General features: G+C 43.2%; 1 protein-coding gene across 7 annotated transcripts in view; it reads left to right on the top strand.

Annotated features, from left to right (window-relative positions):
• Nucleotides 1-25,925, top strand: part of DCLK2 (doublecortin like kinase 2) — a 194,985-nt gene that overhangs the window by 148,926 nt on the left and 20,134 nt on the right. For 4 of the 7 annotated variants that reach the window (XR_008683062.2, XM_055404802.2, XM_055404800.2 and 1 more), the window contains 5 exons: nucleotides 8,712-8,787; nucleotides 10,117-10,225; nucleotides 12,345-12,402; nucleotides 22,930-23,049; nucleotides 23,635-23,781. Coding sequence is in view for 5 of the 7 variants with exons in the window: in XM_055404802.2 (XP_055260777.2) it covers nucleotides 8,712-8,787; nucleotides 10,117-10,225; nucleotides 12,345-12,402; nucleotides 22,930-23,049; nucleotides 23,635-23,781 (510 nt within the window). In the remaining 2 variants the exon portion in view is untranslated. The remainder of the gene's footprint in view (nucleotides 1-8,711; nucleotides 8,788-10,116; nucleotides 10,226-12,344; nucleotides 12,403-22,929; nucleotides 23,050-23,634; nucleotides 23,782-25,925) is intronic. The other 3 variants (XR_008683063.2, XM_055404803.2, XM_055404801.2) reach the window with 1 other exon arrangement.

Raw genomic sequence — 25,925 nt, 5'->3', positions numbered from 1 at the left:
AAATCACAGTGCCATCTTCCAAGAGGCATTCAAGAAAGTCAACTCTCTACACAAGTATATCTGCTCGATTCTGTTCAAATGCTTCTTTTTATGAAAACCACAATGAAGTAGGGACCAGCATTAATAGGACTATTTTTGCTGCTTTTTTCCCCCCTGAGAATTGCGTGTTTATGAACAAAATTTCACAATTTTAAAATAGCATTTAACATTTCTCTTTAAATTTCATAGAAATAGTAATAATCTACTTGTCAAAGAAATTTAATGTAGGACACTGACTTCTTTGCTAAAAATGTGGAAAGCTGGCATGTCATTGGATGTATTCAGTCTGCCAGGAATGCTCTTTTAAATGGTGCTAGCAATTGAGAGCACTTTATAGATTTTTTTTGCTCTGTTTTCAAGTCTTTTTTAAAAGTTCTTAGCAGAAGAGGATTCTGGTGCAGTTTCCTTCCTTCCTTACTCATAAAACCGGGGCTGCTGCTGCCAGAGAGAAGGCCAGTGGTGGTGGAGGGCACAGAGAATGCACTCGCGGAGTCTTCAGTGTTTCCATCACTTCGCTTCTTCACCCTCGATGACCTCATCAGGAAACAAGTCCCCTCTTCTCCCCACCTCTAACATCAGTGCATCTTTTAAAAATATATATTTATTTATTGGCTGTGCTGGGTCTTTGCTGCTGTGCACAGGCCTTCTATAATTGGAGCGAGCAGGGGCTGCTCTCTAATTGTGGTGGGCAGGCTTCACATTGTGGTGGCTTCTCTTGCAGATTGCTGGCTCAATAGCTTGTGGTGCACAGGCTTAGTTGCCCCAAGGCATGTGGGATCTTCCTGGACCAGGGTTTGAACCAGTGTCGCCTGCACTCACAGACAGATTCTTAACCACTGGACCACCAGAGATGTGTATTGCATCTTTTTGTACCAGTTAGTAATTACAGAAAATATCTTGAAAGAGTCCAGACGCTCCCCACCATACGTTTACACTTTATTGAAGAGCGTCTCGATTACACGCAGCATCCAGGCACCGTCTTCATGCTGAATCAGCGTCCTGGCTGCTGATGGAAGCATGAAGCGCGTTAGCATTTTAAGAGATTTTAATAAAAACATTTAGTTGGACAATAGAAATGGGACAGGTTTAATCAGGAATGCCATATTTTATTCTCTCCTTGCTTCAATAAGAGAACAGTTCTCTTGCCAGGGACAGGAAAATCCCTACACTCTGCCTGGTGAATGGAGGGGATTTTGCTGTCCTTGTGTTTGCCTTCCTCTTGGTCTGCATGTCTCTCAGGGCACCAGGAGTGTCTTATGTGTAACAATAGACACTTCATGTTTGCCAGGGATCTGTCCAGAGATCTTGGTGAATACTCAGCTTTTCCTGGATTCTTTGATCACAAGAAACTTAGAGGGTAGAGGTGTGATTCAGGTGTGCCAAGTGCAGACTCACACTGTAGAGAAATAGCTCCCGCGCATGGGTTACAAACCATCAGAAAGAACCATGTTCTGGAACAGTGAGGTCTCCAGGAAGGGTTTTGCATGTACACATATGCCTCTTCATCAGACTGTAAACTTCCAGGCTCTAAAGACCGTAGCCCTAATCTTTGCATCCTCTAAAATTCCGGCACAGGTTGTTACTGATGGAGGGAAGGAAAACCGTCCCTACATCTAATCACTTCCTGTCTGTTGAGCTGTGTTATAATGTAATAATTCCCTCATTTTTTGTATGTATTTTCATTTTTTTCATGAAAGCCTTTTTTTTTTTTTCCAAATAAAGGAACATGTTTGGACAGGTAATCAGATATGTCACTTCTGTTAGCTCTCTTATGTTTTAAATGCTGGAGGTTTAGCACTTTGAAAGAAAGTATCATTCTGTTAGAGCGTTTTGAACAGTGCTCTTCTTGCCATCAGCCTTTGCTGAGAGAGCTGCATTTCCCGGCGGTTTAGTGAAACCTTTGTCAGATACACGGGGGAACAGCCCTTGTGGTGTCCTGCGCCTCCCGCTGTCCCCATGCCGCCTCTCAGGCCAGCTTCACCCTAGCTCTCTTTTTGGTCACTACACCATCAGCTTCCACCCACTGCTCTGTCTCCTGCTGTCTTTTCTGGCCCCTTGCAACCTCTGAATCCCGACACCAACCGAGTTTGTAAGCGCTGGGAATCAGGATAGGTGTGAATGAGAATTTAATCAAAAGAAACGTTGAGAAAGTGACTGAGGTTGACGGGAATTCAGTCAGTACTCCGGGGAGTCACCCATCTGTGCAAACATGTATGGAGAGGTAAAGATGCCTGCGTTTTTCACCTCTTTCTGGGCTTCTTTCTTAGGGCGCCCTTGAGTCGCACAGAGCACATCAGTTTGTGATGAACTAACTTACTCAGGTAGCTCAGGGAAGAGACCTGTGAGAAGAGGGTCACCACTTCAGGAGAGCTAAGCAGGCAGGCCTAGAGGAGAGTGGGACAAAGGCATGCGGTGGTGGCGGTGGGGTCTGCACCCCGCACACGCCCCTGGCTCTGAGTGCTAGGAAGGGAGGTGCTTCCCGCCAGTTCCCAGGCCAGACCCAGCCTGCTGTGCCCGAGGGTGCGGAGCGGCCCCTTCTTGGGTTGTGAAGTATCTATAGGCAGGTCAGCCAGCCACTGTCCACCGCTGCTCCCCTGGGCATCGACCGTCCACGCCCCCATCCCTGGAACCTGGCGGTGAGCTGAGATCAAAAGGCATCTTTCTGTTTACCTCTTGAGCTATGAAACTTCCCCCCAAATGACTTTCTTCTTATCTTTATTAAGAATCTGTTGTTGTTCAGTTGCTCAGTCATGTCCGACTCTTTGCTGTCTCTTGGACTGCAGCATGCCAGGTTTCCCTGTCCTTCACCGTCTCCTGGAGCTTGCTCAAACTCACGTCCATTGAGTCGGTGATGCCATACAACCATCTCATCCTCTGTCTTCAATCTTTCCTCCTGCCTTCAATCTTTCCCAGCATCGTCTTTTCCAGTGAGCCAGTTCTTGGCATCAAGTGGCAAAAGTATTGGATCTTTAGCTTCAGGACTTCAGCATCAGTCCTTCCAATGAATAGTCAGGGTTGCCTGGCCCTAGGTGAGTGATCATACCATCATGGTTATCTGGGTATTGAAGATCTTTTTTGTACAGTTCTTCTGTATATTCTTGCCACCTCTTCTTGATATCTTCTGCTTCTGTTAGGTCCATACCATTTCTGTCCTTTATTGAGCCCATCTTTACGTGAAATGTTCCCTTAGTATCTCTAATTTTCTTGAAGAGATCTCTAGTCTTTCCCATTCTATTGTTTTCCTCTGTTTCTTTGTGCTGATCACATAGGAAGGCTTTCATATCTCTCCTTGATGTTCTTTGGAACTCTGCATTCAGATGGGTATATCTTTCCTTTCCTCCTTTACCTTTAGCTTCTCTTCTTTTCTCAGCTATTTGTAAGGTCTCCTCAGACAACCATTTTGTGTTTTTGCATTTCATTTTCTTGGGGATGGTCTTGATCACTGCCTCCTGTACAATGTCATGAACCTCTGTCCATAGTTCTTCAGGCACTCTGTCTGTCAGATCTAATCCCTTGAATTTATTCATCATTTCCACTGTATAATCATTAAGGATTTGATTTAGGTCATACCTGAATGGTCTAGTGGTTTTCCCTACTTTTTTCAATTTATGTCAGAATTTTTGATTCTGATCTTGATCTGAGCCACAGTCAGCTCCTGGTCTTGTTTTTGCTGACTGTATAGAACTTCTCCATCTTCAGCCTCAAAGAATATAATCAATCTGATTTCGGTATTGACTATCTTGTGATGTCTGTGTGTAGAGTCTTATCTTGTGTTGTAGGAAGAGGGTGTTTGCTGTGACCAGTGTGCTCTCTTAGCAAAGCTCTGTTGGCCTTTGCCCTGCTTCATTCTGTGCTCCAAGGCCAAACTTGCCTGTTACTCCAGGTATCTCTAGACTTCCTACTTTTACATTCCAGTCTCCTGTGATGAAAAGGACATCCTTCTTTTGGTGTCAGTTCTAGAAGTTCTTGTAGGTCATCATAGAATCGTTCAACTTCACCTTCTTTGGCATTAGTGGTTGGGCATAGGCTTTGATTACTGTGATACTGAATGGTTTGCCTTGGAAACAAACAGAGACCATTCTGTCATTTTTGAGATTGCACTCAAGTACTGCATTTCGGACTCTCTTTTGTTGACTATGAGGGCTACTCCATTTCTTCTAAGGGATTCTTGCCCACAGTAGAAGATGTAATGGTCATCTGAATTAAATTTGCCCATTCCGGTCCACTTTAGTTCACTGATTTATGAAATGTTGTTGTTCATTCTTCCCATCTCCTGTTTGACCACTTCCCATTTACTGGACCTGACATTCCAGGTTCCAATGCAATATTGTTCTTTACAGCATCGAACCTTACTTTCACTACCAGACACATCCACAAATGGGCATTGTTTCCACTTTGGCTCAGTCTCTTCATCCCTCTTGGAGTTTTTCTCTTCTCTTCTCCAGGAGCATACTGGGCACCTACCAACCTGAGGAGTTCATCTCTCAGTGTCATATCTTTTTTGCATTTTCATACTGTTCATTAAGGATCCAGTTGATATGAATTTAATTTGGATTTCTTATTTCCTTGAGTGACAGTTTTCAATCTGGGAAGTGTTGGATTAAAAGAGAAAACTGACTTGGAGTGAATTATATAGAAACATCTCTTGGAGCCATTGTACGCTCAACAATTCAAAAGCATTTCTCATACACTCATTTCAAGGCCCTATGTTATGTGTTTTGAGGAAAAATACTGATAACTAATGTTGAGTTAGTGCTACATGTCATTGACTGTGCTAAATGATTTATATTGCTGCTGTTGTTACTTAGTCACTCCGTCATGTCTGACTCTCTGTGACCCTAAGGCTCTGCAGCTCTCCAGGCTCCTCTGTCCATTGGATTCTCCAGGCAAGAATACTGGAGTGGGTTGCCATCCCTCCTCCAGGGAATCTTCCCGACCCAGGGATCAAACTCAGGTTTCTTATGTCTCCAGCATCGTCAGGTGGGCTGAAGACTTGAGGATTGTTCTGTTGGTTATGAAGACCCAGTGAGGTTCTGGGATCCTAGGGTCAGAATCGGAAGTCTCCTCTGGAAAGCTGCTCTGGCAGTAATCGTGGTGTGGGGAGACTGGCGGTGATGGAGGCAGCCTCTGGTGGAGCTGTCCAGAAGCTGAGAACCACCGGGACTGGAGTGGTTGCTGTATTAAGGAATGCTGCAGAGAATGTTGTGCTTTTCTTTTCAGCTTCCCTTCATGCTGCCTTCTGGGGCTTGGGTTTTAAATTCTAACTTTTAAACATTCTAGCATGAATTCCTGCTGATGTGGAATTGCTTTCAGTTTTAGCAGGGAAATAAAAACAGGAAACAAGCAAAAAAGCTAAAATTTGAAAACCTTTGTCTGCCAGTGACCTGTGTTATGAGGAAAGAGGGAATGAGTTCTGAGGAGCCAGCTGTTCAGCCACCTGCAGTTCTCGTCAGGTGAAGGGTGGCCAGAGAGGGACACGCACACCCACGTTTCTGCAGAACTACTCACCTGTCAGGGTATAGGACACACACGTAGGAGAGGTGCACTCATTCCTCAGGGCAGGGCTAGTTTGGTGTATCTCAGCGCTGGTTGTCAGTGGCCTTGGGTTTCCTAACAAGACACACCGCTCCTGGTTTTATCATCCACACAGGTATGCTTATGTGAAATCTGAGGAAACAGCCCAGTTTTTATATGTCTGTCATTCCTGAGGCTTGTATTTTATCCCCAAAGAACTTCTGGATGATCCTGTTTGAAGGAATGTTATAAGTATTGGGTTTTCCTGGATTGAACGAAACTCAGAATCTGTGAGGTTTCCTGCTTTACCTGGAGTGGATTTCTGGTCTCCAGATTGCGGGCCGTGGGTGGCTGGGTCCCTGCCCCGGACCTGTGCCAGCTGTGCTTTCGTTTAGCAAGTGTGGATTGAGTGGTGTGTTCACCCGGCCCTGTGGTGCACAGAGGGAACGCAGGGATGAAGAAGGCACACGCGTGACAGGACAGAGGCTCCCAGGATGGTTTGGGCAGAGAAACTAGCATGTAAACGTGTCAGCACCAAAAAACTCCAGAGTTGGTTCTTAGTGTTTGGTAAGTCCTTTGACCATGTAAACTCCTAAAAGGAATACTTTTTTTTTTTAAGAGAATAAAGAGAAAAGATTGAGTTGGAAAGTATAATAGCTCTTGGAAATTATGAAAAAAAATTTCCATAAGCCTACAGAATAATAATACATAAAATAAAATAGTAGTAAATAATGATATATATTTTATCATTTGATGCATTTGAACTGTGGTGTTGGAGAAAACTCTTGAGAGCCCCTTGGTCTGCAAGGAGATCAAACCAGTCACTTTTAATAGAGAAGGAAATCAATCCTGAATATTCGTTAGAAGAACTGAGGCTGAAGCTGAGGTTCCAATACTTTGGCCACTTGATGCGAAGAGCTGACTCATTAATAAAAGACCCTGATGCTGGGAAAGATTGAAGGCAGGAGGAGAAAAGGATGACAGAGGACTAGATGGTTAGATGGCATCACTGACTTAATGGACATGAGTTTGAGCAAGCTCCAGGAGATGGTGAAGGACAGAGAAGCCTGGCGGTGCGACGGTTCATGGGGTGGAAAAGAGTTGGACGTGACTGAGTGATTGAACAGTAGCAACAGTGACAAACGTGTGTATCACGGGCATAGTCAGTTTACCCAAGTGTGCTCATCGCCGCAGTTTTGTCTGACTCTTGTGACGCTATGGGCTGTAGACTGTCAGGCTCCTCTTCATGAGATTCTTCAGGCAAGAATACTGGAATGGGTTGTCATTTTCGACTCCAGGGGATTTTCCCCACCCATGTCTGCTGGCATTTCTTGCATTGCAGATGTAGTCTTTACCTACTGAGCCATCTGGGAGACCCTTTTCAGTTTCAGTTCAGTCGTTTCCAACTCTTTGCAACCCCATGGACTGCAGCACGCCAGGCCTCCCTGTCCATCACCAACTCCCGAAGTTTGCTCAAACTCATGTCCATTAAGTCAGTGATGCCATCCAACCATCTCATCCTCTGTCTTCCCCTTCTCCTCCTGCCTTCAATCTTTCCCAGCATCAGGGTCTTTTCAAAAGAGTCAGTTCTTCTCAGCAAGTGGCCAAAGTATTGCAGTTTCAGCTTCAACATCAGTCCTTCCAATGAATATTCAGGACTGATCTCCTTTAGGATAGACTGGTTGAATCTCCTTGCAGTCCAAGGGACTCTCAAGAGTCATCTTCAACACCACAGTTCAAAATCATCAATTCTTCGGCGATCAGCTTTCATTATAGTCCAACTCTTACATCCATACATGACTGCTGGAAAAACCATAGCCTTTATTGGCAAAGTAATGTCTCTGCTTTTTAATATGCTGTCGAGGTTGGTCCTAACTTTCCTTCCAAGGAGTAAGCGTCTTTTAATTTCATGGCTGCAATCACCATCTTCAATGATTTAGGAGCCCCCCAAAATAAAGTCTGTCAGTGTTTCCACTGTTTTCCCATCTATTTGCCATGAAGTGATGGGACCAGATGCCCTGATCTTAGTTTTCTGAATGTTGAGCTTTAAGCCAACTTTTTCACTCTCCTCTTTCACTTTTTTTTTTTCTTTTTTTTATTTAGGTAATTAATTTATTTTTTATTGGAGGCAAATTATTTTACAATATTATATTGGTTGGTTTTGCCATACATTGATATGAATTTGCCCCAGGTTTACATAAGTTCCCCCTCCTCTTTCACTTTTATCAAGAGGTTCTTTAGTTCTTCACTTTCTGCCATAAAGGTGGTGTCATCTGCATATTTGAGGTTATTGATATTTCTCCCGGCAATCTTGATTCCAGCTTGTGCTTCATCCAGTCCAGCGTTTCTCATGATGTACTCTGCAAATAAGGTAAATAAGCAGGATGACAATATACAGCCCTGATGTACTCCTTTCCCAGTTGGGAACCAGTCTGTTGTTCCATGTCCAGTTCTAACTGTTGCTTTTTGACCTGCATACAGATGTCTCAGGAGGTAGGCAGGTGGTCTGGTATTCCCATCTCTTGAAGAATTTTCCTCAGTTTGTTGTGATCCACACAGTAAAATGCTTTGACATAGTCAATAACACAGAAGTAGCTGTTTTTCTGGAACTCTCTTGCTTTTTTGATGATCCAGTGGGTGTTGGCAATTTGATCTCTGGTTCTTCTGCCTTTTCAGTTTACTGAAAAATTTAGAGATATTTGTGTGTTAGACTGGGGACTTCAACTTTTTGTTAGGTGGGAACCTATCATTTAGTTCTGTCTTTTATTTCCCTCTGGTTCCTAGTTTAAAAAAAAATCCTTATGATGCTGCAGAGGAATTCCTATTGCCTTAGGATGGTAAAGGAGGTGGTATTGAACCCTTGGAGGGTGTTGTGCTGTGGGTGACTACCTTGTTCACTGGTGATGCCATGAAAGTCTCCTTTTCTTTACTTCATTGAGATCAAAAGTAACAGTGTCAAAGAAGAGGAGCACAGTGTCAGTTTTCATGATACTAATGGAAAGCACTGTTTCTAAGGGATTGTATTAACGGGACTGTGTATAGGAAGAAGGGTGAGAGGAGAAGCAAGGGTTGCTTCCTCTATTTCTGTATGATTCTATATGGAAACTTACCCACATAGTCGATAAGCTGAATAAATAACGAGCACTGTCCTTTTGCAGCAGGTTTCTGCTCAAGGCCGATCTTCTTCCAGTGTCAACGGCGGGCCTGAGATTGATCGTTGCATGAGTCCTGAAGGTAGTTCTCAGTATGTTTGCTGTTTGTAAAGGAAGCCATCTGTGTGAACTCGGTGGACCCGCACAGCCGCTTGTGCTCTATGGTGGTCTCTCTAAACAGCAGTGAGGTCATGACCCCAGTTAACCTTTTCAGCCTTAGCTGTCAGGGGTCACATCAGTGTTAATGAAGCAATCCGAATTTCAAATTTTAGTTCTGTGTTTCCATTATTTTTCCTCAGTGACAATCTGCTGGGAAAGATTGAGGGCAGGATGAGATGGCTGGATGGCATCACCAACTCAATGGACATGAGTTTGGGTAACGCCGGGAGTTGGTGATGGACAGGGAGGCCTGGCGTGCTGCGGTTTATCAGGTCGCAAAGAGTCAGATGTGACTGAGCAACTGAACTGAACTGAATCTGCCTACAACTCCTAATATAGACTTTTGTTTTTCTTAGATAATGTAAGTAGGCTTCTTTCTTTGATGTCTGCTGTGTACAGTCCACTTGGGGATGCATTGTGAAAAGTGGTCAGTCTTAACCACTTCCCCCTCCTATCCCTCCCCCTACCTTCTTATTGAGATAACTTTGATCCAGAAATTTGCATTAATATAACTTAGCTTAATTCATGACTGGCCAGAGTTTTCTTTACTAGAAAATTTTGAGGAAAAAAATGTCTAAGATTAAATCCCCAGCATCCCCCCCTTCCCCTTTCCCCAGAATTGACAAAAAATTTAGAGTTTTAATTAGACTTCCCTATTACCCAAAGTTAATCACTTATTTTCAGCTGGTATTTCAGGAATTTGTTCAGTTCAGTCACTCAGTCGTATCCAACTCTGCGACCTCATGGACTGCAATATGCCAGGCTTCCCTGTCCATCATGAACTCCCGGAGCTTACTCAAACTCATATCCGTTGAGTTGGTGATGCCATCCAACCATCTCATCCTCTGTCATCCCCTTCTCCTCTCGCCTTCAATCATTCCCAGCATCAGGGTCTTTTCAAATGAGTCAGATCTTTTCATCAGGTGGCCAAAATATTGGAGTTTCAGCTTCAGCATCAGTCCTTCCAGTGAATATTCAGGACTGATTTCCTTTAGGATAGACTGGTTGGATCTCCTTGCAGTCTAGGAGACTCACAAGAGTCTTCTTGATTTTGTTGGTTTCTTATTCCAGCCAACAAGGCTAAAAGGAAGTTGGTGATTCAGGTGTTTTATTAAGAAAATATGCTCAGAGGATTTTCTTTAGTTTTACCATAGATATAGAAGTGCATTTAGATTTGTTATTTTACAGATATGTAAAAACCAAGGTGAAATGTGATGTGTTCGTTAGAGTATGCATTTATCCTTTCTTGCAGGTGTGGATGGACACAGGTGCTCTGAATCATCGACTCTTCTTGAGAAATACAAAATTGGGAAAGTTATTGGAGACGGCAATTTTGCAGTCGTCAAAGAGTGCATGGACAGGTGAGGGAAGATAATCGTTTGTTTACTGATGCATGCATTTCTGCCTTGGAATTTATTCTTACCTGAATGAACAGAGGCCTCCTCAAGGACTCTGCCCTAGGGACAAGTGGTTTTGCATGCTCACAGGCAGCTTGACTGCAGCCCGTCAGGCTGCTCTGTCCCTGGGATCTCCAGGCAAGAATACTGGATTTGGGTTCATGCCCTTCTCTAGGGGATCTTCCTGACCCAGTGATCAACCCGCATCTCCCTCATTGCAGGCAGATTCTTTACTGTCTGAGCCACCAGAGAAGTCCTTCCCCATAACATAAAGCAAATGTTGCCTCGGATTCCTAATGAGCCTTTAGAAGTCATATTTTAGATGCCTGTTGCTTGGGCAACAATCTGTGTAGCAGAGCTAAGTAATGGAGCTTAGAAGACAAGGAGCTGCTTTCTGCACCGTATCATGAGTAGCAAACCTTCACCAAAGATGCAGAAAACAGAAAAACTGCAGTTACCAGAATTTTCTGGAAAACTCACCTCCCACCCACCTTCCACAACAAAAATTACCACTTAGAACAGCTAGAAAAACAGCCTGTAAGTACAAAGACTCAAATCTGAATCTTTTCCAGTTTTAATATTGTTTACCATTTGAGAAATCAAGACCTTAAAATAAGGCTGGAAAAGCAGAAATATTATTTTAATATGTCCAAAAGTTGGCTGATTCTGATCTTGAATAAAGTCAGAACTCATGTATCCTGAACTACTGCTAATATGAAATTAAATATTAAATGAGGGAGTTACTGGCAGGGATTAAATGAATTAATACAACTATAGCATTGAGAACAAAGCCTGGCACAGGTAAGTGCTGTAGGAGATTTTATTTTTTTTAAGGAATCGTATTGTTTCCCATTTTTCTCTGGCTCATGGATGAGACCTGATACATCTCTCAAAAGTAGAAGCAGGTTTATACTCTATACGCATATATACGAACACGACTGAGTGATGAACACACTGTATGCACATGCAAATGTGCGTGCTAAGTTGCTTCAGTCGTGTCCAACTCTTTGCAGCCCTATGGACTGTAGCCCGCCAGGCTCCTCTGTCCCTGGATTCTCCAAGCTAGAATACTGGAGCGGGTTGCCATGCCCGCCTCTTCCCACCCAGGGATTGAACCCACATCTCTTAGGTCTCCTGCATTGGAAGATGGGTTCTCTACCACTGTATATACCATATACTAATTTAAATGAAAGTTATTCTTCCAAGGTAGGTCATCAGTGTATGCTGTGACCACCTGGCAAATGTAGCTTGTGATTGAGTGAACTAATGTATTCCAAGATACCACAGTGTTCTTTCTTGAGCTCTTCTCCTGAATTCTGAAAGATGTATTTTTGGCATGTTCAGCTTAAATGACATTAAAGGTTATTAAAGGTTAAATAACATCATCCAGATTCTTGTGTCCAAGGAAATGATGTCTCTAGTATCAGACTGAGGTGTTTAGAGGTGTGGGTGAAATGGCACCAGATCTTCACTGCAGTTTTGACTGAGAAATGGATAGTGAAAGTAAGGCAATGGCAACCCACTCCTGTGTTCTTGCCTGGAGAATCCCAGGGACGGGGGAGCCTGGTGGGCTTCTGTCTATGGGGTCACACAGAGTCGGACACGACTGACGTGACTTAGCAGCAGCAGCAGCAGCAGCAGCAGGGACTTTTCAGTTTTGAATTGTGGCCTGATGGACTAATGGATTCATGTAAAGACATTGATTAAAGAAAATTTTCTGTTACTTTGATTCATTTTTCTAAGTTTTATTCTGTCTCCTAAGAGAACAATTTTTGAGATTTAAGTGTGGAGAAATATCTTTCGTCCAGCTCTGATTCAACAGAATTTAACTATTTTAAATGTGTGAGTTACTTAATAATATTGTAATGATTGATATTTATGAAAGGAGATTGACAGTGTGGCTTTGTGGGTTTTTAAAGAAATCTTTTTTGGGGGTATTTTTCTCCCAGACCCCACTCAGCATCCTCTCTGGTGTATAGAGGAGAAAGCCAGTCTTTCTTCCCAGAGTCTGCTGTAGAGGAAATCAGGAAGGATGGTGTCTTTGATGTATGTCTTTAAATGGCCTTCCTCTGTTTATTCATAGGTCAACCGGAAAGGAGTTTGCCCTGAAGATTATAGACAAAGCCAAGTGTTGTGGAAAGGTACAGTATATGTAACTATTTTGTAAAAGAAACTGAAAACACTTACTGTGGTGAAGGAGTTTAAGTGGTGATTTGGTAAGCTCATAACGGGAATTAACTGCTGGTAGTATTCGGGGAAACCGTATCAAGCTTTTTTTTTCCTGCCATTTTTCTGAAACCTTAATCCTAAAACAGTAACTTGATTTGATCTTTGTCCTAACCATCAAAAATTGTAAGTTCTCTTCTCTGGAAGATGCCTATTTCAGAACCTAGCAACACAAAAAACTTGTGTCAAAAACAGTGAGGGGTCTGAGACTTGACCGTACTTTCAGACTAACGAATTAGCCTTCTAGCTTTATAGATGTGGCAGAAGACACAACATTCCTGGGTCAGAGACAAAAAAACACTTACTCTGGCATAGCAGGTAGCGTGAGCTCCGTGCTGGCGTTGGCTCCTCTTACCTCCCAAGGCCCATAGTGGGTTTCTGTCACAGGGGAGGATCCCCAAGCTTGGGAAGCCCCCAGTCTTAGGAGGGAGCCACTAGTATCCTCTGCCTCAGAGGAAGACATTATTACCGTGGTCAGGAAACAGATCCGCCCTCCCAGCCAGGGCAGACACTGTCTTTGTGTTCCAAGCATGTTTGCTGTACAGACATCCTTGGAAAGATAGTTGTAACGAGAGCTGATGCAAGATGCGCACACACAGCATGGATTGTCTCTCCAAGTGGATGAACTTTTTTCTCTGTCCCACTCTCAAGATCCAGCTGGGGGGGGGGGAAATCAAATGATGGGATGCTGCTAGATTACTGATATTTTAACTATGTTTGAAAAGAGAAATATTCTCTAATAAAGACAACAAAGACCTTTTTAGATTCCTTTCTGGTAGCTAGCCTAGCGGGAAAGAGAGCAGGCTCTGGTACTCATGGTCCAACTCTGAGCTCCTGGCACTGGAAACGTGGCCAGTTTGAACTGAAATGTCTGCTAAGTGTAAAACACACAACAGATTGTGAAGACTTAATACTCAAAGAAGAATGTACAATACTTAATATCTTTTGTATTTGATTATATGTTGAAATGGTAATATCTTGAATATTTGGGGTTAAATAAGTCATAAATTTTACCTGCTTTTTATATTTTTTAGCATGGCTGCTAGAAAATTTAGATTTACGTGTGTGGATCACATTGCCGTGGAACAGTACTGCTCTAGACAGATTGTATTAAGTTTAATCCTGTGTCTTCTTGCTGTGTGACCTTGGAAAAATTAGTTAGCCCCTCTGTGCCTCTATTAAAATGTAGTTATTAATAATATTTAAGATATAAGTTATTGTGAATTAATTAAGGCATGTAAGATATGTAGAAACGTTCCAGTATATAGTAAAAGTTTAACACATGTTAGCTGTTAACAGGCCAGAGGGGTTCAGAACTTATTACTAGGAGGACTTGATGTGACAGTAGTCTTCTTATATTTATGGAACTCGTAAAACTATTCTTCATCAGACATTTACAAAATTGTGTATTTTTAACAGAAAACTGAAAATAATTATGGTAAAATTTCTCAGAGCCCCCAGAATGTAAATCCAGCAGGCAAATTTGTCATACACTTTTTTTTTCTTTTTACTACATTGTGACAGCTACTGAAGCAGAGTCTGTGCAAAATGCTCCCTTTTCTTTGAATAAGGTTTTTCTAAATTTAATTTTCTTTAAATAATTCTGTGTGTTTTTACCTATCGTGCTGACAATCTGATTACATTTTCAACTGCTGAGACTTTCTCCATATGGAAGTGGGTGTTGCTGTTTGTATCTGATATTGTGTGATTTAAGCAGAATGTATTGCAATTTGGGGAGCCAGGTTCTAAACAATTGCATTGAAGTATTTCTTCATAAAAAGTTTAAAAATAATTATGGAAAGAATACTGTTTACCTGATTAAAATTTAAGCAGCAGTCTCAGTAGTAGAATAAAAGATCTTCATGCAAAAAAATACAGTCTGATACACCAAGTGTTAAGGCAAATGAATAGGTCACTTCAGACATTTGGGTGAAGAAAAAAAAAAAAATTGAGGTATTGTTTTTCCTTGTTATTGAATGTCATTGTATTTTTATAATTCATGCTCATATAGCTAGTTTTCATCCTTGTATTTTGCTTACTTAACAATTATTTCCACATTGTATAAAATTATAATTTCAAAACTTTTTAAAACAATGGATAGTTGATTACAATATTGTGTTGGTTTCAGGTGTACAGCAAAGTGACTCAGTTATTTCTTTTCAGATAATGTCAGTGTTTCGTTCTGGGTCATTATAGAATGTACAGTAAATCCTTGTTGCATGTCTATTTTATGTATAGTAGTTTGTATCTGTTCATCTCATACTTGTTTTCAATAAGTAGATTTTTCCACTGAATTTTATACTTTGGAAAAATGGTATAGAGAATTTTTTTTTTAAACACATTCTTAGGGCAAGTATTAAGACACTCTCTTGGGGCATTGTTCATTACCTCTGCCTTGTGAGATGTACACAGAAAAGTAATAATGCTGAAAACAATATCTGCCAATTATCAAAATGTATTATCTATCCAATATGTATTATCTATCCATTTATCAAAATGTGTTATCTTTCAAGGCTTGGACATTTAGGAATTTTGCACATTATCTTTAATGACTTGCAAACAGATGTATTGGTTTTACAGATAAAGAAACAGAAATACAGATTAGATAGCTTCCCAGAAGTCACACAGAGGCAGGGCAGTGATCGGATCTTTGGGTTAGTCCATCATGCTCCTGCTCCAAGTTCAATTTCTGCCTTTGTTTCTGTAATAAGAACCTGGGGAAAAATTCTTAACCTCTGACTTTCTATTTGCTTTTTCTGTAATGTGTATGAGTGTTGTTAGATTAATTCACTGTTTATCTAACATCTGATGTTTGTGTGAGATTCTGTGCTAGGAATAAGGTGATTTAACGTACAAATTAATACCAATTCTGTAAAGAGTGTTTTGGGAGTTCAGGGAAGCAGATGAGAGAGAAGCAGATGCTCAGTGGCGATGCCTTAGGGCAAGAAGCATTGGAGCTGAACTTGAGCAGTGGGGTAGTGGCAGACTGCAGTCCATGGAGTCACAAAGAGTCAGACGTGACTGAATGACTGAGCATGCACGCACGCGTGCACGCAGGGCTTGAATAGGCAGGAATGACGGAAGTGCCTTAGCCGTGGTCAGCACAGCCTGAGCAGGGGCTCAGGAGATGGAAAGTGTGTTGGGTTCTTCCAAGTAGATTTTCTTAAATTGAAGTATAGTTCATTTATAATGTTGTGTTTCTGGTTTACAGCAAAAAGATTAGTTGACTCACTGGAAAAGAGTCTGATGCTAGGAGGGATTGGGGGTGGGAGGAGACGGGGACGACAGAGAATGAGATGGCTGGATGGCATCACCGACTCAATGGACAGGAGTTTGAGTGAACTCCGGGAGTTGGTGATGGACAGGGAGGCCTGGCGTGCTGTGATTCATGGGGTCGCAGGGAGTCGGACACGACTGAGCGACTGAACTGAACTGAACTGATCCATATATATTTATTTTATTTTATTTTTTAATTTGAGGCTAATTACTTTACATTATTGTATTGGTTTTTCCATACATCTACATGAATCTGCCCCGGGTGTACACGTGTTCCCCATCTTGAACCCCCCACCCACTTCCCTCCCCACCCCATCCCTCTGGGTCATCCCAGTGCACCAGCCCTGAGCATCCTGTAATCATGAATCGAACCTGGACTGGTAATTCATTTCACATGTGATAATATACATGTTTTAGTGCCATTCTCCCAAATCATCCCACCCTCACCCTCTCCCACAGAGTCCAAAAGACTGTTCTATACATCTGTGTCTCTTTTGCTGTCTTGTATACAGGGTTATTGTTACCATCTTTCTAAATTCCATATATATGCGTTAGTATACTGTATTGGTATTTCTCTTTCTGGCTTACTTCACTCTGTATAATAGGCTCCAATTTCATCCACCTCATTAGAACTGATTCAAATGTATTCTTTTTAATTGCTGAGTAATACTCCATTGTGTATATGTACCACAGCTTTCTTATCCGTTCGTCTGCACGTGGACATCTAGGTTGCTTCCATGTCCTGGCTATTATAAACAGTGTATTTTTTAAATTATAGGTTATTGCGAGATGGTGATCATAGTTCCCTGTGCTATATAGGAGGACCTGGTTGTCGTAGGGGTATGCTAGTTTGCATCCGTTAGTACCAGACTCCTAAGTTTATCCCTTCCCCACCCCCTTTCCCTTTTGGTAACCATAGTTTGTTTCCTGTGCCTGTGAGTCTGTTTCTGTTTCGTAGATAAGTTCATTTGTGTCATATTTTAGATTTACATACAAGTGATTTGGGGCTTCCCTGGTGGCTCAAATGGTAAAGAATCTGCCTGCAATGCAGGAGGCCTGAGTTTGATCTCTGGGCCAGGAAGGTCCCACAGAGGAGGAAACGGCAGCCCACTCCAGTCTTTGATGTTGTATGGGATGACGTTTGTCTTTGTCTGACTTAGGCCACTTAGTATGATAATCTCTAGGTCCACCCATGTTGCCGCGTGTGGTGTGGTTCCATTCTTTTTACAGCTGAGTAATATTCCATTGTATATGTGTACCACGTTTCCTTCTGCTGATGGATGTTTACGCTGTCTTCGTGTCTTGACTATTGTAAATAGTGCTGCAGTGAACACTGGGGGCATGTATCTTTTTGAATTAGAGTTTTCTCTGCGCATATGTCCAGCAGTGGGGTTGCAGGATAATATGGTAACTCCACTTTTAGGTTTTTAAGGAACCTCCATACTCTTCTCCTTAGAGGTTGCACCAATTTTTATTCCCACCAACAGTGTCTGAAGGTTCCCTTTTCTCTACACCCTTCTCCAGAATGTGTTATTTATAGACTTTTTAATGATAGCCATTCTGACTGGTGTGAAGTGATATCTGACTGTAGTTTTGATTTACCTTTCTATGACAATTAGCAGTGTTGAGCATATTTTCATGTACCTATTGGCCATTTGTAAGTTTTCTTCAGAGAAATGTCTTTTTAGGTCTTCTGCCCATTTTTTTGATTTGGTTGTTTGTTATTTTGAATTGTATGAGTTGGTTTATATATTTTGGAAATTAAGCTCTTGTTTGCAAATATTTTCTCCCAGTCTGTAAGTTGTCTTTTTAGTTTGTTTATGGTTTTCTTTGCTGTATGAAAGCTTATAAGATTAATTAGTTTATTTTTGCTTTTATTTCTATTGCTTTGGGAGACTAACCTAGTGTCAGTATGTTTTGCCTGTGTTCTGTCCTCAGAGTTTTATGGTGTCCTATTTTGTATTTAAGTGTTTAAGCCATTTTGAGTTTTTTTGTGTGTGTATGGTGTGAGGGAGTGTTCTGACTTCATTGACTTACATACAAAGTAGGAGGTATTTTTCAAGATCTACCTTGGGGCCTTTTCATACTGTTCATGGGGCCAAAGAATGCTCAAACTACTGCACAATTACACTCATTTCACACACTATTAAAGTACTGCTCAAAATTCTCCAAGCCAGGCTTCAGTAATACGTGAACCGTTAACTTCCAAATGTTCAAGTTGGTTTTAGAGGAGGCAGAGGAACTAGAGATCAAATTGTCAACATCTGCTGGATCATGGAAAAAACAAGAGAGTTCCAGAAAAACATCTGTTTCTGCTTTATTGACTGTGCCAAAGCCTTTGACTGTGTGGATCACAATAAACTGTGGAAAATTCTGAAAGAGATGGGAATACCAGACCACCTGACCTGCCTCTTGAGAAACCTGTATGCAGGTCAGGAAGCAACAGTTAGAACTGGACATGGAACAACGGACTGGTTCCAAGGCTGTATATTGTCACCCTGCTTATTTAACTTCTATGCAGAGTACATCATGAGGAACGCTGGGCTGGAAGAAGCACAAGCTGGAATCAAGATTGCCGGGAGAAATATCAATAACCTCAGATATGCAGACAATACCACCCTTATGGCAGAAAGTGAAGAACTAAAAAGCCTCTTGATGAAAGTGATAAAGGAGAGTGAAAAGTTGGTTTAAAACTCAGCATTCAGAAAACTAAGATCATGGCATTTGGCCCCATCACTTCATGGGAAATAGATGGGGAAACAGTGGAAACAGTGTCAGACTTTATTTTTTTGGGCTCCAAAATCACTGCAGATGGTGATTGCAGCCATGAAATTAAAAGACGCTTACTCCTTGGAAGGAAAGTTATGACCAACCTAGATAGCATATTAAAAAGCAGAGACATTACTTTGCCAACCAAGGTCCGTCTAGTCAAGGCTATGTTTTTTCCAGTGGTCATGTATGGATGTGAGAGTTGGACTGTGAAGAAGGCTGATCGCCGAAGAATTGATGCTTCTGAACTGTGGTGTTGGAGAAGACTCTCGAGAGTCCCTTGTACTGCAAGGAGATCCAACCAGTCCATTCTAAAGGAGATCATTTCTGGGTGTACATTGGAAGGACTGATGCTGAAGCTGAAACTCCAATACTTTGGCCACCTCATGCGACGAGTTGACTCACTGGAAAAGACTCTGATGCTGGGAGGGATTGGGAGTGGGAGGAGACGGGGACGACCGAGAATGAGATGGCTGGATGGCATCAATGACTCGACGGACATGAGTTTGAGTGAACTCCGGGAGTTGGTGATGGATGGGGAGGCCTGACGTGCTGTGATTCATGGGTCGCAAAGAGTCGGACACGACTGAGTGACTGAACTGACTGACTGACAGTAGTATTTACAAGTTCAAGGCATTAAGACCTGGTAACTTTGTGTGGCCATTGTTCAACCAGCCACACTCATCACATGTAACTATTGAACATCTTGTCTCTCTCACTGTACCATCCTCAGCAGTGCTCCCCCCACAGTATAGATACCGGCTGTAAAACTTTTAACAGTGAGCGGTGTGATGTGTTTACTCAAGAACGAACCATCTGGTTGCTGGAGAGCAAGGTGAGCAAAGACCTCCAAGATAGCAGGGTGAGAGCTGAGTGGAGTGAGCGCAGGGGGCTATGAGGACAAGGTTTCCTAACCCAGCTGTGGTTGAGCAGGGGAGGCTACCTGGAGGAGGTGAGAGCCCCCATGGTTCTGAGGAATAAATAGGAGTTCACCGAGAAGTGGGGAAAGAAAGCTCCAGAGAAAATTGCCTTTGCGGATGCCTGGAGGCCTAGAAAAAAGATTGGCAAAAGGGATAAAGAGGGAATGAATGTATTCTGAGGCTCCTGAGAAGGCAGACCTGGTGAGGATAGGTGACCGATGAGCTGGGCAGGAGGATGCGGGAAGGAGGGTCAGGGTAGAATGCCCTTCTGCTCCGGGCACCCAGGTTCATTCAGTGAGACAAAGGACACAGGCGGGAAACACTGGACATAAGATGAATCCTTCGGTTTGGAAGCATTGTTTATTCCCCAAATCCGTTTGTCTCTGGCTCTATCTCTCTTTTAGATGTTACAAACCACCCTGGCCAAGGATAAGACTGTATCTTTTGCCCAGTTGGCAGTTTTCTTTGTCGTTTATTCTCGCACACAAAACCTTGGCATACTGCCAGGAAATGATTCATATGTAAATTATTTGGAGGATGAACCATGAATCACTTAGCATAAATGATGGTGGGTGGTTAAATAATGTAAGTTCAGCACAGTTCGAGACAAAAGTGATGTTCATCTTGTATTTAGAAATATTTTTCTGGAAACTGTAACCTAGAGAGCGTCTTTATATTTTAGAAACAATGATTACGTATGGGCTGTTTAAGAAGTAGGAAGATAGCATCTGTAAAGACTTTTGTGCACTGTAACGTTTTGCTTTTGAGGATGGTTTACTTTTAAAGTGGATTGTTCCTTCAAAGACATTTTTACAGGCATAGTCAGAGGTTGGGAAATAAATAGCTCCCACATCCCAACAAAATAGAATACTAGCCATTGTTGAGCAGCATATAGCAAGCCAAGATAATAAATAGTGGTGGAAAATGTTGTTGGAATATCCACTTAATATTTGAAATGTCACACGGCCAGAGGCCCAGGGCTAGTTGCACAATGCATCCCAGAAGAGGCTCTGCTGTGCCTTTGCATGAAGAAGATGACTTTGGAGAGGTGCAGGCTCCCTGTGTGCTGGACTCTTTATTTTACCTGCAGTCTGAGCGCATTCTTGGGGTACTGGTGATGCGAATTATTTTATATATGTCCCTGGAAATTAGCATCACATACAGAGCCCTGAATAGAGGTACATTTATAGACTCCCCCCAACCTTGGGCAACGGAGAGGCGGGAGGAGAGCTGACATGATAGATCCATTAAGCTTCAAAAACAAACGCCTGTTTTACTACCGTGTCGACTTGGCACACAGAGTGAAATAAAGTCATTCGGTTGCCTTTACCTGTTCATAGAGGTACAGCCACCTCTGCGGTTACTGTGATTAAGGACCCGGCTGGCACAGATGAGCCAAAGGCTTCTAAAGAAATGTATGAACATGGACGGTTTTTTGAGTCTTTGTCCCCGTGGCCACAAGGGCTCGGCTGCCCAGCCGCTTGCCTCGGGAGGGCCCAGGGCTCTGTGCCTGCCTGCTGCCGCTCTGTAAGTCAGCGCTGTGCGGCCAGAGCTGGGTCGGCAGCCCTGTGGCCTCTCTGCCGTGGTCGGTTAGGGTCTGAAAACTGCCACTCTTCCCCAGGTGCCGAGTCCAGAACCAGCTACATCTTCCCAGCCCTACTCATTAGTAGGCATAGATGCTTTGCTTTGTACGAAGTCTAGTGTGGTCCTGCCTCGAGCCTACCTCAGGGCGATGTTCCAACCTTTCAAGGAATCAGTTTCAGCTTGACAGCTGTCATTTTCATTTTGAAAGATTCCAAAACATGTGGGCTTGGATGTCAGGAATCTAGGTTTGCATGCCCCCCCTCAAAGAACTGTTCTAAGAATAAGTGTGGAGACGCTACTCAAGCACCCTGTACAGTGACAGAAAGGGACTCGTTTCCTGGGGAATGGTGGTTTTCTTTCCTGTGTGTGTGCTAAGTCATTCAGTCATGTCCAACTCTTTTCGACCCTATGGACTATAACCCGCCAGGCTCCTCTGTCTACCAGATTTCCTAGGCAAGAGTACTGGAGTAGGTTGCCATGCCCTCCTCCAAAGGATCTTCCTGACCCAGGGATTGAACACACATCTTCTGAGGCTCCTGCATTGCAGCAGATTCCTTACCACTAAGCCCCCAGGGAAGCCCTTTTCTTTCCCCTACTTCTGTTTAATGTTTATACTGTCATTTGCCAACATTTGGACAAACACAGTGCATTCAACACTCAAAAAACACCACTCACCATGTACAGGAGGCTGCAACAGACTTTTGTCTGGATATTATTTATTCGCTTGTTATAGTTTATGCTTTCATCTATTGTCCAGAAATATTTGAGATTGCTTTGAGTAAAAGTACACATATACTTGGAGGCATGGAGATAAGAGAGGAACCATAAATGGTGTACTGAACTAGAGATAAGATAATGATCTTGCTACTGCAGTGGGACATTCAGTTTAGTTCTGAGATTCATGAGAGTGGAGGAGGCAAAAAGGGTGATGAGAGGGACACATACACATTATGGATTTATATGCATGTATGTGTATTTGGGTAGCAAATGATAGCTCTTATAAGGTAAACTTATATAAAGAAAACTATATGAAAACCTAAAGTGTAAAATAGGGCAGTTAGCAGTCTTACAGAACATTCCCTAAACAATTCATTATTACAGTTAACGAGGATCAACAAATGTGACATTATTGAGAGATTTTTAACGTCTCAAAATAGAGCAGTCGTTGTTCATGATTCACGGGCTGGCACACTAAGAATAATTCCTTAATGCCGTGAGTAAACATTTTGGTGCGGTGCTGATCCCAACCACATTGCCCACCAGGACTGACAGTCAGGTGGTGTTTTCAGAGAAGTGATTAGAGTTGAAATGAGGATGCTGGTCCCTGTGGTACTATATGTTTCCTGACTTCTGAAATACAAGATAAGGAACATCTATCTGGTGAGTGGTTTCATACCCAAATACAGAGGAAGAAAGTTTCTTTTTCACAAATTTCAACATAAAATTCAAATTCATGTTGGTAAATAGTTTAAAAGCTAAAAATGTTTATATAAGGCTGGAAGTTGTATCCCATAAGTATGCCAAATTTCCTTACATGCTGTCTTCATTTCTGAGTATATACTGAGAGGGAAAAGTGATTCCAGCTGCATTACAAAGCACAGTGTGGCAAGCCCAAGCTCTCACCGCATCATGAGCTCTTAAAGTGTTGGGAATGAAGGAGAGAGGCAGGAGGGAGCGTGTCTTACAGTCCAGACAGCACGCTGAGCCCTTCGAGGGCTGTTTGAGGTCCCTCCGTTCTTTCTGTGAGTGGCCACGCTGGCTGTCTTATCCCCAGGGCATGGTTTGTCTCTGCTCCTGCAGGCCCACATCCACAGGCTGTGTTGTCCTCTGGCACGTGGGAACAAAGCCTGTTCCGTCGTGTCTGATCCACCCCTCTAAACCCTTTTCCCCCAGGAACATCTGATTGAGAACGAAGTGTCGATCCTGCGCAGAGTGAAGCATCCAAACATCATCATGCTGATTGAGGAGATGGAGACTGCCACCGAGCTCTTCCTGGTGATGGAACTGGTCAAGGTGAGAGGCGGAGAGGTCGCAGGAGGGTCCGTTCGCGCTGGATCCCGAGACTCAGCAGCATTCTCAGAGACCCTCGCTGGAAATGCACGGTGCTGCCTTGAAACTTCCATTATTTATGAAATGGATCTTTATTCATTTGCGCGGCACTTGTGTCTTTTTTTTTTCTCATCTCCTTCAGGCTGATGAGCTTTGTTTGTCCCCTTCATAGCCCTGCTACTGCTGATTTTTTTAAAAATTAAACTTGTTTTTATTTTGTATTGGAGTATACCCAATTAACAACGTTGTGGTAGTTTCAGGTGGACAGCAAAGGGACTCGGCTGTTCGTACACGTGTACCCATTCTCCTCCAAACCCCCGTCCCATCAAGGCTGCCACTTAGCATTGAGCAGAGCTCCCTGTGCTGTGCAGCAGGTCCCTGTCGCTTCTGCAGTTTAAACATGGCCGTGTGTACATGTCCATCCCAAGCTCCCTAAGTATCCCCTCCTCCCACCCTTCCACCTTGGTAACCGTAAATTCGTTCTCCAAGTCTGTGGGTCTGTTTCTGCCACTGTTGATGTTTTGATGTGTCCTTTTACACGTTCTCTAGGGTGGAGATCTCTTTGATGCAATTACCTCTTCAACCAAGTACACGGAGAGGGATGGGAGTGCCATGGTGTACAACCTGGCCAACGCCCTCAGGTACCTCCACGCCCTCAACATCGTGCACCGAGACATCAAGCCCGAGAACCTCTTGGTACGTCGTCTCTGCCTTTTCTGTTCCAACTCAGGCTGCTCTCCCTTTAAAGTGATGGAAACCACATGCAGACAATCTTGTGCAGACTGTGACATTTTAATATCTATACCAACCCTGCAGGTAAGGGGCCAAGAGAATTTAAATCTAGAAAATCAAGTCAGTGACCGTAAAGTGTTAATGGATTTCTTGAATTGATCTGCGCTTCTGCATTTACTGTTTACCAGACATGAGAAAGCGTATTTTCTTTCTTCTTTTCTTGAAAAGTTTTTGATTTGTTGATTTATTTGTGGCTGTGTTGGGTCTTTGCTGCTGTGCGGGCTTTTTCCAGTTGCGGTGCGGGGGCTTCTCATTGCAGTGGCTTCTCTGGCTGTGGAGCATGGACTCAAGGGCAGGCAGCCTCAGTAGCTGCAGAACATGGGCTCAGCAGGAGCACAGGTTCAGTAGTGGTGGCACAGCGGCTTAGCTGCTCCACGGCACATGGGGTCTTCCGAGACCAGGGATCGAACCTGTGTCTCCTGCATTGGCAGGCAGATTCTTTACCTGTGAGCCACAAGGGAAGCCCAGAAAACCCATTTTCATTTATGTTTTAATGGCTGGAACTAACCGGAGAAAGACAAACAGGAAATTACTTTATGAGGCAAAAAATTCTGCTGGATAAATTGGTGACAGAATTAGAGGCTCATAGTTGACAGAAGTGGAAGGGTTCACTTGTGTGCAGAACAGAACTTTGAACATCTACCATAGTCTGTTCAGCTCAGCTTTGCGGGTATGGAAACTGAGCCCAGGGATGCTGACTCTTCCTGTTTGGAAGTTGCCTTTGTCCTGCTGCTCTATAGAGGAGAGGCTTACCCTGCTACCATGCTCAGTGTCACAGTCTGGTCCCAGTTCACCCTTCCAATCTCTTGTCCTGGTCCTCCGTTCCCTATGCATCTGGCCAGCATGGCACTCGCCTTAAAGCCAGACGTAACTCACTGCATGGTGGCCTTAATCACTAAATGTAGCTTGCTGACTGGGGACAGTCCTTATGTCTACACTCTAGAGAAATTTAAGAGAAGGCAGTTTGGGAGTTCTCCCTACACAGGTGCACCAGTACACACAAGATACTTGGCTTCTCTGTCCCCACCCTTCAGGGCTGAGCATCACCATCATCATCCTTACTTTTTGGCAGGTGAGGTTATCTGTATCATGTTCATCTGTATCATGTCTCCTGTATCATGTTCATCCAAACACAGGTTTCCCTAGGCCCCAGAGTTGGTGAAGACCAGAGTTTTATCAGCAGTGTTAAACCTCATTGTTAATGTCTAAACTGGTCATCATAAAGTGATACTGTGTGCTCCATTGGTAAAGAATCCACTCTGCCAGTGCAGGAGACCTGGGTTCGATCCCTGAATTGAAAAGATCCCTGGAGAAGGAAATGGCCACCCACTCCAATATCTTGCCTGGAACATTCCATGGACAGAAGAGTCTGGTGGGCTGTATTCCTTGGAGTGGCAAGAGTTGGATACAACTTAACAACTAAAGCGCCACCATACTGGTCTTGTTTGCAGCATCCTGTCCCCCAGTAAAAAGGTTCAACTCTGAACATACTGAACAAGGCATGTCTTCTTGACTTCACCCCAGCCTCCCTGAGCACAGGCAGTCAGTCCTGGTCACCTCTGGTTTCTGCTGCACTACCATGGTTCTGTGATTTTATCATTTATTTATCTGTCATTTTCTCTAGGTCGGTTCAGTTCAGTTGCTCGGTCATGTCTGATTCTTTGCGACCCCATGAACAGCAGCACACTAGGCCTCCCCATCCGTCGCCAACTCCCAGAGTTCACTCAAACTCATGTCCATTGAGTCGGTGATGCCATCCAACCATCTCATCCTCTGTCATCCCCTTCTCATGCCCTCAATCTTTCCCAGCATCAGGGTCTTTTCAAATGAGTCAGTTCTTCGCATCAGGTAGCCAAAGTATTAGAGTTTCAGGATCAGCATCAGTCCTCCTGTGGTCTTCTTTACAGACCAGGGCCTGGTGGACCGGAGTCTATGAAAAGAGAGAGGGAAAAGGAGAGAGAGAGACCAGTATCTCTCGGGTTATGTGGAAAACCAACAAAGCCCATGCATGGGACTTGTACTGCTCACGAAGGCACAGGGCATCCCCT

Source organism: Moschus berezovskii, chromosome 19 (assembly GCF_049115385.1).
Source record: "Moschus berezovskii isolate FMDL1 chromosome 19, NW_MosBer_1.0, whole genome shotgun sequence".
NCBI classification, from domain to species: Eukaryota; Metazoa; Chordata; class Mammalia; order Artiodactyla; family Moschidae; genus Moschus; species Moschus berezovskii.
The sequence above is the reverse complement of the archived record's forward strand: the minus strand, read 5'-3'. Positions and strand labels throughout refer to the sequence as shown.